Source organism: Prunus persica, chromosome G4 (genome assembly GCF_000346465.2).
Source record: "Prunus persica cultivar Lovell chromosome G4, Prunus_persica_NCBIv2, whole genome shotgun sequence".
NCBI classification, from domain to species: Eukaryota; Viridiplantae; Streptophyta; class Magnoliopsida; order Rosales; family Rosaceae; genus Prunus; species Prunus persica.
The window spans coordinates 1,357,178-1,369,293 of NC_034012.1; the positions used below are offsets into that span (position 1 = coordinate 1,357,178).

At 36.4% G+C, this 12,116-nt stretch overlaps 2 protein-coding genes across 2 annotated transcripts; one reads left to right on the forward strand and one right to left on the reverse strand.

The window, feature by feature from the left end:
* Positions 445–5,490, reverse strand: LOC18778985 (kinesin-like protein KIN-14C). The gene is made up of 17 exons (XM_007214575.2): positions 5,236–5,490; positions 4,615–4,854; positions 4,363–4,507; positions 4,100–4,209; positions 3,855–3,974; positions 3,561–3,764; positions 3,073–3,282; positions 2,926–3,000; positions 2,692–2,838; positions 2,462–2,600; positions 2,238–2,347; positions 1,843–2,004; positions 1,555–1,775; positions 1,318–1,399; positions 1,108–1,212; positions 901–1,005; positions 445–800 (listed from the first exon to the last, which is right to left on the reverse strand). The coding sequence occupies exons 1-17, from the start codon at positions 5,278–5,280 to the stop codon at positions 615–617; spliced, it is 2,406 nt and encodes an 801-aa protein (XP_007214637.1). The 5' UTR covers positions 5,281–5,490; the 3' UTR covers positions 445–614.
* On the forward strand, positions 7,889–9,196 carry LOC18781364 (oxygen-evolving enhancer protein 3, chloroplastic). Its single transcript, XM_007211913.2, has 3 exons — positions 7,889–8,344; positions 8,556–8,851; positions 8,983–9,196. The coding sequence occupies exons 1-3, from the start codon at positions 8,041–8,043 to the stop codon at positions 9,079–9,081; spliced, it is 699 nt and encodes a 232-aa protein (XP_007211975.1). The 5' UTR covers positions 7,889–8,040; the 3' UTR covers positions 9,082–9,196.

A 12,116-nucleotide genomic window follows, 5' to 3' on the forward strand; every position in this document is an offset into this window, starting at 1 on the left:
GAGATTAGGAAGATATTTGACCAAAACCAACAAGAAAAAAACAAGAATATATATTTAGGATAGGTATGAATGTTAGAGTTGGGCCCACTTCCGTTTTATAATCCGGACTACGTTTTCCCTTTACCATTTTTTTATGTCCTGTTTTTCCAAGTGAGACAGCCTGTTTTTGCAATTGCGACAAAAATGTCCACTGATTTTTCTAATGTCTTGTTTCGTTACTTGCGTGTCTATATCCCTTCACTGAAATAAAATAGCACCAGATTATTTGGCTTCACATAACGATAAAGTCAAAAGTTTAACAATCCCTGCATTCGTCAAGGGATGAACATTTCCATATAGCACAAAATATTTATTGTCATAACTCATAAGCATACAAACAAACACAAAAAAATAAAAATAAAAAAAAATAAAAAAAAGATAAAAAAAGATAAGGGATCTCAGAGAGAAGTACAAATTAGTAAGTAGGCCTTAAGCAGAAGATCTGCAAACAAATTGATAGAGAGCCAATCTGACTCCATTATACACAACACAACCTTTTTTTCCCGTTACAAACAACAACGTGCTTCTGCTACGAACAAATGCAGTCACACAGTAAAACAAAGACACAAACAATCTCAGCCATAACTTAAGCGAGAATCTGAAGGCGGCCGCGTGGTTGTTGTCTGCCTCCGAGGGATCCCAATTTCGCAGGCATTCACTCTCGCAGCAAATCGAAGAGAGCAAAGAGATTCGCCGACTGAAGAAGCATCTGGGGAGATGTTGACGACCATCAACGTCTTCGAATCCCCTCCCAAACATGGCTGTTTATCCCATGAAGAACGAAAGCAAAGATGGTATTTTAGGTCCTGCTTAGAAATATCACACCTTCCATGCAGCAAACTAACACATAAATTACTATACCTGAAGAAGATAGGTGAGCTTTGAGTTCCTAAAAGGAACATGGTCTTCCTTTTTCGCCAAAGAAAATATGACATCACTCAAAGATGACAAGCTTTTGTTAATGGCCTGATTGTTATTCACAAACGTGTTAGCTAACCCATTCAAATATGTCTTCACATATAGTTACATCTATCAGGGAGAAGATTGGGAATTTCCAAGAAGAAAGACCTGAGTTTCCTTCAAACGTTCCCCGGTTGCGCCACTCCTTGATAGTCTCTCACTTCCAGCAAGATCAATAAGGTTTAAGACCCCCTGAACTTGTTGTTCGGTATTCTAGTAAGGCAAGAAAGCATATCAGCAGATACACATAGAACGAGCAAACCAGAATGAAAGATTTCTTAGAGCGCAATCATCACAGCAGCCACAAGGAATACAAACCTCATTCATGCCCGATATACGCAATGTAAACACGAAATGGCTTCTTGAAGATTGCTCATTCATCTGAGTCTTGCCCACAGACCTAACACATCATATATAATAGCAGCAAAAACTCAATGAACTTCTTAGCAGGCAATATTAAAAGTTTGATAGCAATATGCTATCTTCAGTGAAAAGGACACGCAACACATAGTTATGAAACCTCACAAGACCAATTCAGAAAAGTTGGAAGTATACCTGCTATTTCCAGCTTGTTGTAGAAGAGATGAAATTTCCTTTATACTGCAAACATCAACAATCGTAAGGTCAGAAACATGCGTGTTTCCATTTGCATCGTGCTTTATCGTATACTGCTTTCCACAGACACCATTTTCTGTCCTCGACAAGTCTGCACCACTTGATCGACTTGTGCATAATAAATCGCGAATGTTCTCGTTGTATATCTCAAGCATTGAGGCCTGCATATGTTTAGAAGGAAACGTTATAATTTGCAAATGTAGACTAATGAAAAACAAGTTATAGTACCTGCATTCTGTATTTCCATCCCTGGGCTTGAAGAGATTGGCTCGCTTGAAATATCTGCTCTAATGAACGAGGTATTAATCCTTTTTGCTCTGGAGCATCTGGCCTACCCATCATGGTATAGGTCTTGCCAGAACCTGTTTGACCGTACGCAAATATGCAGACCTACAAAAAGACAGCCAATACTCGTTTTAGTGCATGCCTCTGCATGTATAAAATGTGAAAAGAATTCACCAAAGAGGGTATAAGCAGTACTATAATGGTCTTAAAATTCCAAAGACATAATCCAATAATGCATTTAAATTTTTTGGTTCTTTAAAAAAATTAGTATAACATATCCTAATGCACCTGTAATGTCTTTAAAAGGACATAAAACAATATATAGACGCAATGCGTACCTTATAGCCATCAAGTGCACTCTGCACAAGCTGCGATATTTCAACAAAAACATCTTGTTGTGAAGTCTCATGATGAAACACCTTATCAAATGTAAAAGGATATTTTTGCCCTGCAAATAGTTAAAGTATAATTAGATAAAAAAACAACTAAGTAACAAAAGTGAAATTTCTAGAAGATTTTTAACAGCATTTGATTGAATACATAAAAGCACACGTATCCATACCACTTTGTACCAAGTCAATGCCTCTGCCAAGAGTTTCAGTTGATGTAGGATAAGAAATTACTGGGGCTTCTGTTGTATTGCCATCATCAGGTAGCAATGGACGCACCCGGCAGAACACCCTAATATTACCTTTTAATTCCTATTATAGAAGAAGATTAGTACCCTTGAAACAGAGTAAGCATAAAAGGAATATATATATATATATATATATATAAGAACAAAAAAACTACCAGAATAGTATTGTGCAGCTTCTTCCTTAAATTCTCTCCTTCCAGAATTTGAAGCTCTGCTTCGGCCAGGCGATCTTGTAGCTCCCGCACAATTCTCTTATTCTCTTCAAATTCTGTCCTTGTTTCTGAAGCAGATAGATCGGCCATCTAGAAGAAAGTAAATAATAGATGTTATGAACTTATGAGTAGACAGATATAGCAACATTTTAAAAACACCTACAGCATTAATATTACCTTAAGTTTCTCATTTGCAGCTTCTAACTCATGCTTCAATGTATCAATCTGCATCCTTTGAGATGAACATCTCTCCTGCAAAAACATGCCTGCAATATTGGAAACCTGACACAGCATGAAATCATGAGAATAGTATCTGATACGAACCTCCACGGCTTTTGATTTTCTTGTCAAGGTATCTAATTCTGCACATGACTTCCCAGTGTATTCCTTATACTTCACCACCTCATCCTTCAAATCTTGAATCTCTCGTACATGGCGAACACGGTCATCTCTAACTTGTTGCAGTTCCCCTCGCAGGCATTTGAGCTCATTTACTAATGATTCCTTTTGCTTCAGTGCATCATCAAGTGAAGCCTACATGCAAATGTGTGTGTTACTCAGTAAAGGCATGTGCTATAGTATGGGATTGCAATTGAATAAAATGGGTCATATCCCAAGCAAACTGTCTCTAAGTTGACCAACAATTTCAATATACAATGCTCATTACCACAATGAGTTTGAATTAGGCAGATACTAGCTTTCAATAAACAAAAAAAGTCAATAACTTTCAAGAATTGGGAAACCAGTCAAATTCTTCAGCTGAAACAAAGAAGTAAATATGCTCCGCAAACGAATGCTGCACAGATACTTACTTTAAGTGAAGTCAACTGATCTTGCAATGCCTTATTGTGTCCCCTAGAATTGCTTAGGGTCTCCACAACAGTTCTTTTCTCATCTTCAACTCGTTTGAGAGACTCGGTGGTTGTTTCAAGATCAGATTGGAGTTTGCTATTGTACTGCTGTAAACTCTTGTTGTACTCTTGTGCTCGATTATACAAATCCTCAGATGAAGCAACCTGCAGAGCTTAACAACTTTAGGCATATGCATAATGCAGATTTTGAACAACCGGAGGGGAATTAGTAACAAAATCATATGCTTATATTACTCTTTGCTCAGCAACTAATTTCTCCTCCCGGACTTTTTCAAGCTCCACTGAGAGAGAATCTTGCAACTTCTCGGCAGCATCCCTTGCTTCCTTTTCTCTTCTGTGACTGGTAATTGCATCCTGCATGCCAAACAAAAGAATTAAAAATACAAAATACGAATAGAAGGATAAAAACTTGAAGAAATAAGCAGGACATATAATTATATCACAAAATTAGTGCACAATGCCATGATTGGAAAACTTACCAGCTTCTCTGATTCTTCCTTTGCAACTTTCTTTTCTAAAGTAGCTATGTCTTCCCTCAGCTTTGAACTTACGGCATTGAGCTCATCTACCTTGTTCTTCATCTCCACCTCTTAAGAATAAAAATCAACACATATTTTACAAATCTGTTCCTTACAATTGCCTTAATTTTTTATCAATCACATTAGAAGCCACATGGTTTCTCATGTGAACATAATATTATCTACAAAGCCAGATAGTTTCACGGATAAAAATACAAAATTACCAGTATCCGTGCACTTTTGTTCAGCAGAACTCAATGCATTCCGAAGCTTTTCTTCCTCAAGAAGATGGCCTTCCTCAACGTGCTGGAACCATTTGATGCAAAGCTTAAGCCTCTTAGTATAATCAGCTAACTGGTCCGCTTTCCCCTGGCACATAACCAAATAGAAAACGTTATAGAAAAAACAATTCATAGTTCAAAATAAGTAGGAACCTATTTAAAATATACCAGCCAACAGTTGGGTAAGAAATAGACCTTATGATCAAACTTCTTCACTTTTAGCTTCTCATTCAACAATGCCTCAACTTCTTCCTTCGTGAACTCAACACTGGCACATTCAGAACCCTCTGTGCTGCCTATGTCACTGGTAGGTGCTGCCTCTTGTCTAACAGAAAGTGGCGGTCGTGGGCGGCCCATGCTACCTTGTGCGTCTGTTTTTCTTGTTTCAATCCTCCTGCGCTTGTCTACGGGAACTTCATCAGCACTACTCTTTTTCTACACAAACAAAAAACCAAAATTAACCTCTTTTTTCAAGGCTATTGTACATAAAGATGCCAGTCATTGTGTCACCGAAATGAACCAAATAACCATAAAAAGGTGTTTGATCCATAAAATTCACCATTTGGAACATTGCAGCATACAATTCTAATCGAAGGGATCAATAAGATCATAAAAAGAATTAAGTAAACAAAACCCCAATTTCATTTCTTTCTTTTTCCATTGCTTCAGCGCCCAAACAACAAAATCGTCAGCCACCCAAGTAAGCAAACAAAATCTAAGATAGAGAACTTTATTTCTTTCATTTTCTTAAAAACCGAACATACCCCAGAAGGAAAAGATCATTGCTATGAAATAAACAGGTAAATTAGAGCTTACAGTAAAAGGACTCCGAGGAGCCCTATTCTGGTTGCGAGAAGCCATTAATCAGGTCCCGTTCTCAGCCGTCGATCTGATAGAGCCGACGGTCGGAGATAGCAGTGTGACGTTCAGACCTTGGATTGTTCAGACTGGATTTTGAGTGAAATCGATTTGGGACTTGGGGGGAAGTTAGGGCTCGAGAGTTCAAAAAAGTGTGTCTGAGAGAAAGGGGAGAGAGAGAGCGACTGAAAATTTTGAAATTGGATCTGGCGGTACAAACTAACACGCTCTTCAACAAAGACGTTAGTCTTTATTTGGGCCGAACCGGGTTTTTGTGGACTACCACCAGCCAAGTCCAAGGGCCCAAGATAATTAATTTATTATGGTTTTTGCTCTTTTGAATCTCACCACTTACCCACACTTTTCTTACACCTTAGATGATTTTTTTTCCATAAAAGACCTAATTAGTAATTACTCAATTTCTCTTACACACAAAAAAAAAATATTTCTCTTACACAATCATGTCTAAACCAACCCTACTTTATTTTCTATTTTAGACCCAACAATGGCCATGAAATCATAAACACTACCATATTATGAATTTATAAAGTAGAAAAATAGCAAAGGAAGACTATCACAAAAGGCAAACAAGATGAAATTCAATCATTTCTCAAATAATAGAAAGTATCGAGTACCTATTTTTCACCTCTTGTGTGTTGTAATTCAAGAGAAATAGTCAAATTTGAAGGCTAATCACGAGAAGAATTAGATTTCAAGGTTGCAAATAAATAGCGTTATTTGAAAATCAACGTGAGGTTGAGCGTTTTTATTAATTATTTTTTCCTTTTATATTTTTATGACAGGAGGAGGGATTCATAATTCAAACTTTTAACCTAAATTTGTGTCACTATAAATTCATTGAATGAGTTTTGAAATTTCATTTTGGTTTGACTACACTTTAAATTTGATTACAAGTCACTAGGCCAAATCAGGAATATCGCATATTTGCTATACATGATTTGAAATTTCGACAAATAAATTTTGAACTTCAAATACTTTGTAAAAATTGCTTGTGAGTTTGTGGTTTCTGTGAAAATGGATTTTGATTCTTCCAAATATGTCGATCAGTTGGAAATGACTCATTATGCTATTATTTGGCTGGAGGAGGTGTCTCTCTGATTCATTGAACCAAGGTCTCTTTGATTCTTCTTAATAAAATTCCATATGTGCAAAAAAAAAATAAATAAATAAATAAATCCTTTTGTGGGATAGTATTAACATCATTGTCATAATTTCATGTAATAGCCTTAGTCTTAGATTTTAAAATTTGTATATTAAAGTTTGAATTGATATTATTTATTTATCTTGAATGATAAATTTTTATTTAACTTGAACATGTTAATTTTTAGTTATTGAGTCTAACACATAAGTAAAAGAAAAATAAAAATTTGTGATACAATTTGAAGGGGCCTAATTCTTTACATTCATTTTGGGCCCTCAAAAACTCAAGGCTGGTCCTAATTGCGGTTAGTCCAAGAAACTACATATTACGGTCGAATTTTGTGACATGTCGATTTCATTGTGGTAAAACTTTGATCGGTTTTTTACGGTATTGTGATACAAAAATGCCAGCCCTACTTACTCGCACAACCCACACTTTTCTTACACATTAGATGAATTGTTTTTTTCCTCAAAAAAGACCTAATTAGTCATTACTCAATTTGGCCATGAAATCGTAAACACTACTGATTATGAATTTATAAAGTAGAAAAATAGTAAAGGAAGACTGTCACAAAAGGCGAACAAGATAAGATTCAATAATTTCTCAAATAATAGAAAGTATTGAGTACCTATTTTTCACTTCATGTGTGTTGCAATTTAAGACTGTTGAGGATGCTATTGCATAAAAGAGAAATAGTCAAATTTGAAGGCTAATCACAAGAAGAACCTAGATTTCAAAGTTGCAAATAAATAGCATTATTTGAAAACCAACATGAGGTGGAGTGTTTTCTTAATTGTTTTTTTATTTTATATTTTTATGACGGAACAGGAATTTATAATTCGAACTTATAATCTAGATTTGTATCACTATAAATTCATTGAATGAGTTTTGAAATTTCATTTCTTGACTAGGCCAAATCAGGAATATCGCATATTTGCTATGCATGATTTGAAATTTGGACAAATAAATTTGAACTTCAAATGCTTTGTAGAAATTGCTTGTGAGTTTGTGGTTTCTGTGAAAATGGATTTTGATTCTTCAAATATGCGAACAGTTTGAAATGACTCATAATTATGCTAGTATTTGGCAGGAGGAGATGTCTCTCTATTCTTCTTAATAAAATTTCCTATGTGCAAAAAAAAAAGTGTTTTATCAAGAATTTCAATCTATTCATAATTGATTTGGAAATAGACAACGTTCCTTTTAATTTTGTGAAAAGAAAAAAAAAAACTTTAGATGGATGATATTAACATCATTGTCATAATCTCATGGAGTCCACGTGTCAAAATGACAGAGTCCGTGTTGGATCATTATCCAGCTTGTCAAATAGAAAATGCAATGAGGGACACTTGTCAACCTCCGATTGGACAAATCCATATCCAACTTATCCAACCGGAAAATGTCAGATAAGGTCCTTGCCCAAAATCACTCTACATCACATAAGCATAGAACAAAACTAAACATCATCCACCACCAATCACATGCACCCAGAAATATAATTTCCACATTTCTGCCTCTGTTTTATCATCACTTGGAAACTGATAATTGTTAAGAAGAAATAAAACCCAGAAAGAAAGGTAAGGCAGGGAGGTTAAGGAGAAATGGCACAAGCTATTGCTTCAATGTCTGGCCTACATGGTTCATCCCAGGCTGTGTTGGAAGGCAGCCTTCATCTAAGTGGCTCATCACGCTTGAACATAGCCAGCAGCACCAACAGGCTAGCTGTGACCAAGTCCGGGTTCGCCATAAGAGCCCAGCAAGCGCCTGCAGAGCCTGAAACTAGCCGTAGAGCCATGCTTGGTCTTGTGGCCGCTGGTTTGGCCTCTGGTTCTTTTGTCCAAGCTGTGCTTGCAGAGGCTAAGCCCATCAAAGTTGGTCCACCTCCACCCCCTTCCGGCGGATTACGTAAGCCCTTCAATCTTGCCCTTGTCACTTGTTTTTAGTCTTAGCAAGGCACAAATTTGAGTTTATAATTTGAACTATTAATTGGATTGGGATGCAAGTACATTACACATCAATTTAATTTGACCAACAAAAAATTAAGAATGTGGAATGCATGGAATTGTTTATTGGGTTTGTTCAAGAACTTATGGAGGTGAATTTGGTGTTATGGCAGCTGGAACTCTAAACTCGGATGAGGCAAGAGACCTTGACCTGCCATTGAAGGAGAGGTTCTTCATCCAACCCTTGACCCCAGCTCAGGCTGCACAGAGGGCAAAGGAGTCAGCCAAGGAAATTGTTGCTGTGAAGGAGTACATAGACAAGAAGGCTTGGCCTTATGTCCAGAACGATCTTCGTCTCAGGGCCTCGTATCTCCGATATGACCTCAAGACTGTGATTTCTGCCAAATCCAAAACAGAGAAGGAGCCACTCAAGGAACTCACTGGAAAGCTCTTCAAGGACATTGACAATGTAAGTCCATATATACTCGAACTTTTTGTCACCAAGTAATTAACATGTTGATGACATGCCGTAGACAATAATGTACCTTCAATTCATATAATTTTCTTGTTTTTGGTGTTTGTGTTTGTGTTTGGGGACAGTTGGACCATGCAGCCAAGATCAAGAGCACCCCAGAAGCAGAGAAGTACTATGCGGCGACTGTATCTTCCCTGAATGATGTTATTGCAAAGCTTGGCTAAAAGGGGATTAATGTATTTGTATGTAAGGCTGTAAGCTTTATTTGACAGTTTATGAGACGAAATTATGTGGATGCTATTTGAAGGAAATCATTATCTTCACTCGCATTCATGAATATTGCCACTAGCCTTGTTATATACTTGTATATTTTCACCAATGTTTTGAAAGGCGAGGCGTAGAGGCAATGCGTTTTTGGTCCTGCAAGGCGAGACGTAAGCCTTTTAAGGCATAATTATTTTTATAATTATAAGAAAAATTTATAAATAATACAATATAATTAAACTAAACCACTAATTGTCATTGAAGCTTAATAATAAATCAAATATAACTAAATATAAGCACTAATTATAATAGTCAATCTTAAAACTCAATTGGTCATGCAGTTGAGAGGGAGGCTAGTTCATGAATTGAGAGAAGGGTTAGAGCTTAATAGATATGCGGTTGAGAAGAATGAATTTGGGGTTTAAGTATGTTTGATTTGATTGTATTGGGTAGGAGAGAGATTGATTTGTTAAACCAAACAATAACTTTTGTGTTGTAAAAAGAATAAAAATAAACACGTGGAGCCCACTAACTATTCATTACTGTTCATTACTGTTCATTTGGTGGCTTTGATAGAGTTACTATTTATTACTGTTCAATACTGTTCATTTGGCGGCTTTGATAGAGTTTGTCTGTCACGGGTGAACAGTGATGAATAGTGATTATTTCAGCCTATAAATAAGAAGAGAAACGGAAAGAAGAAGAGAAGAAAAAGAGAAAGAAAGAGGAAAGAGAGAGCAGAGAGAAATTCTCCTAGAGAGAAAATTCAGTGAGCCACATATATTGTAAACACTAAACTTGTAGCCCTATTATTTTACATAGTGGAAAAGTTACTGCTGTTGCTCTCCGAGGACGTAGGCATAGCCGAACCTCGTTAAATGCTGTGTCTCATCTACTTTACGTGCAGCTCTGAATTATCGCACATATCCCAGGTTATTTTATAACACGTTATCAGCACGAGAAGCTCTCAGGTATAATTTTTGTGCTGCACTATTATTTATAATACTAACCATTATGTTGATGTAAAGAAGAAAAGCCAACGCATCTAGCTTTCCACGAATATATCAGTATAATATATATATATATATATGAAAAGTTGATGGTAATATAATATACTATATTTATCTGCTTTTCTATTACTAACCATTAACAAAAATGGACCCTTGGTAATACTAAACATATTATCAGTGGGAGACCGTTACTAATACTAACAATTTAATTTATGAATTTACTTTACCGCACATTTATTTTATTTACTGTATGGTGTAGGATTATTACCCATACGACAGTATTTATTTAAAAGGGTGGTGCGGGTTTATCGTCCACGCCTTTACTTTCATTTAAAAGTATGGAGCAGAATTAGTGCCCATACACGCACGTTTAATTTATAAATTTAAATTACCGCACATTTACATTTATTTAAAAGGGTGGTGCGGGTTTATCGTCCACGCCTTTACTTTTATTTAAATGTATGGTGCGGGTTTATCGTCCATACCAGTAATTTATTTACCAGCAATTTATTTTATGGACTAAATGTGCTGTATGATGAGTTTTTACAGTATGCAGATCAGGACCAGAAGTTCCTTGATCCTCATCATACAATTACATCAAGACTTGAAGATCCTTGATGATGATATTAATATGAGAGCTGGCAGTCTCTCCGGTACTGTATTTGTAAACATGTGATCGGACTTAAGGGTCCTTGATCCCTGACATGTAAATAAGGACCTAGAGTTCCTTAATGATGTAACAGTACCGTATTGGTTCATAGTGCCGTACACATTGATGATAACTGTCCTGGCAGATGAATAGATACGTATTCATGACTTGATGAATAGTACTATTCACATGAATAGTGACGTATGCATAAATATGAACCATTTTGGGTAAACCGTCACTATATACAAAAGGGAACCTGCAGTTTCATGGTGCCGTACACATTGATGATAACTGTACTGGCAGATGAATAGATACGTATTCATGACTTGATGAATAGTACTATTCACATGAATAGTGACGTATGCATAAATATGAACCATTTTGGGTAAACCGTCACTATATACAAAAGGGAACCTGCAGTTCCTTAAACTCATGGATGAGCAATTAAATGAGATGCCAGAAGTTTCTCAAAATATGGACAATTATGTAAGGGCTTGAAGTCCCGAAATATGTACAGAAAATTGTAAAAATGTCCATACCATGAGAATATGTGGCTTTGGCCTGAAGTTCAAAATTTAACAGTGTTGAGAACCTGAAGTTCCAACAATTAAATGGACAACCCTTGAGGTATTATTGCAAATTGTGGTATGCCACATATTTCTTTGGCATAAGAAGATGATGAATTTAAAGTTCGATTTTGTTATAATCGACACCTCAATGAAGAAATATATTTTGTGAATTCCGGTTGTTAAGAATACACGGCGAAATGGATAATATCAATATAAACCTCAAATAATGAATTGAGGCTCCCCACATATTTTGTTATATCCGGGCCGGAAGCCCATGGATCCAAATATATGAGAGATCCTAAACTTGAAGTTGTGGGTATATAGTAGTTAATGCTCTTCACTACTATATTGCGATATTATCATGGCTTTTACTCAATTCACATTTCATGTCCATTTGAAAAGGGCAAATAAATTGAGTTTGTGCCCAGGCCAAAAGTTCCGGGCTACCATGCAATTTGGGAGAGACAATGTGGTTATTTGAACCTATAAGGCACAAGGTTCCAAACCGTCATTTTGAAAAGACGTAAAAACCACAGGTGCAAGTTTAAGAATTGCGCAATTATTATTACAGAAACATACAACATATAGATTTTTTCCACCTGCAATGAAGGTGCAGGCCTTGTAAAATCTATAAAATTACATTATGTTCTGGAAGCCTCTGAAGGAAGAGGACGGCGCCTCTTAAGCTTAGCCATGAGCTTCTCGTGGTCTCCCAAAATTCTTTCATTGGAGACCTGCAGCATGTCTAGCCTTCTCAGTGTATCAAC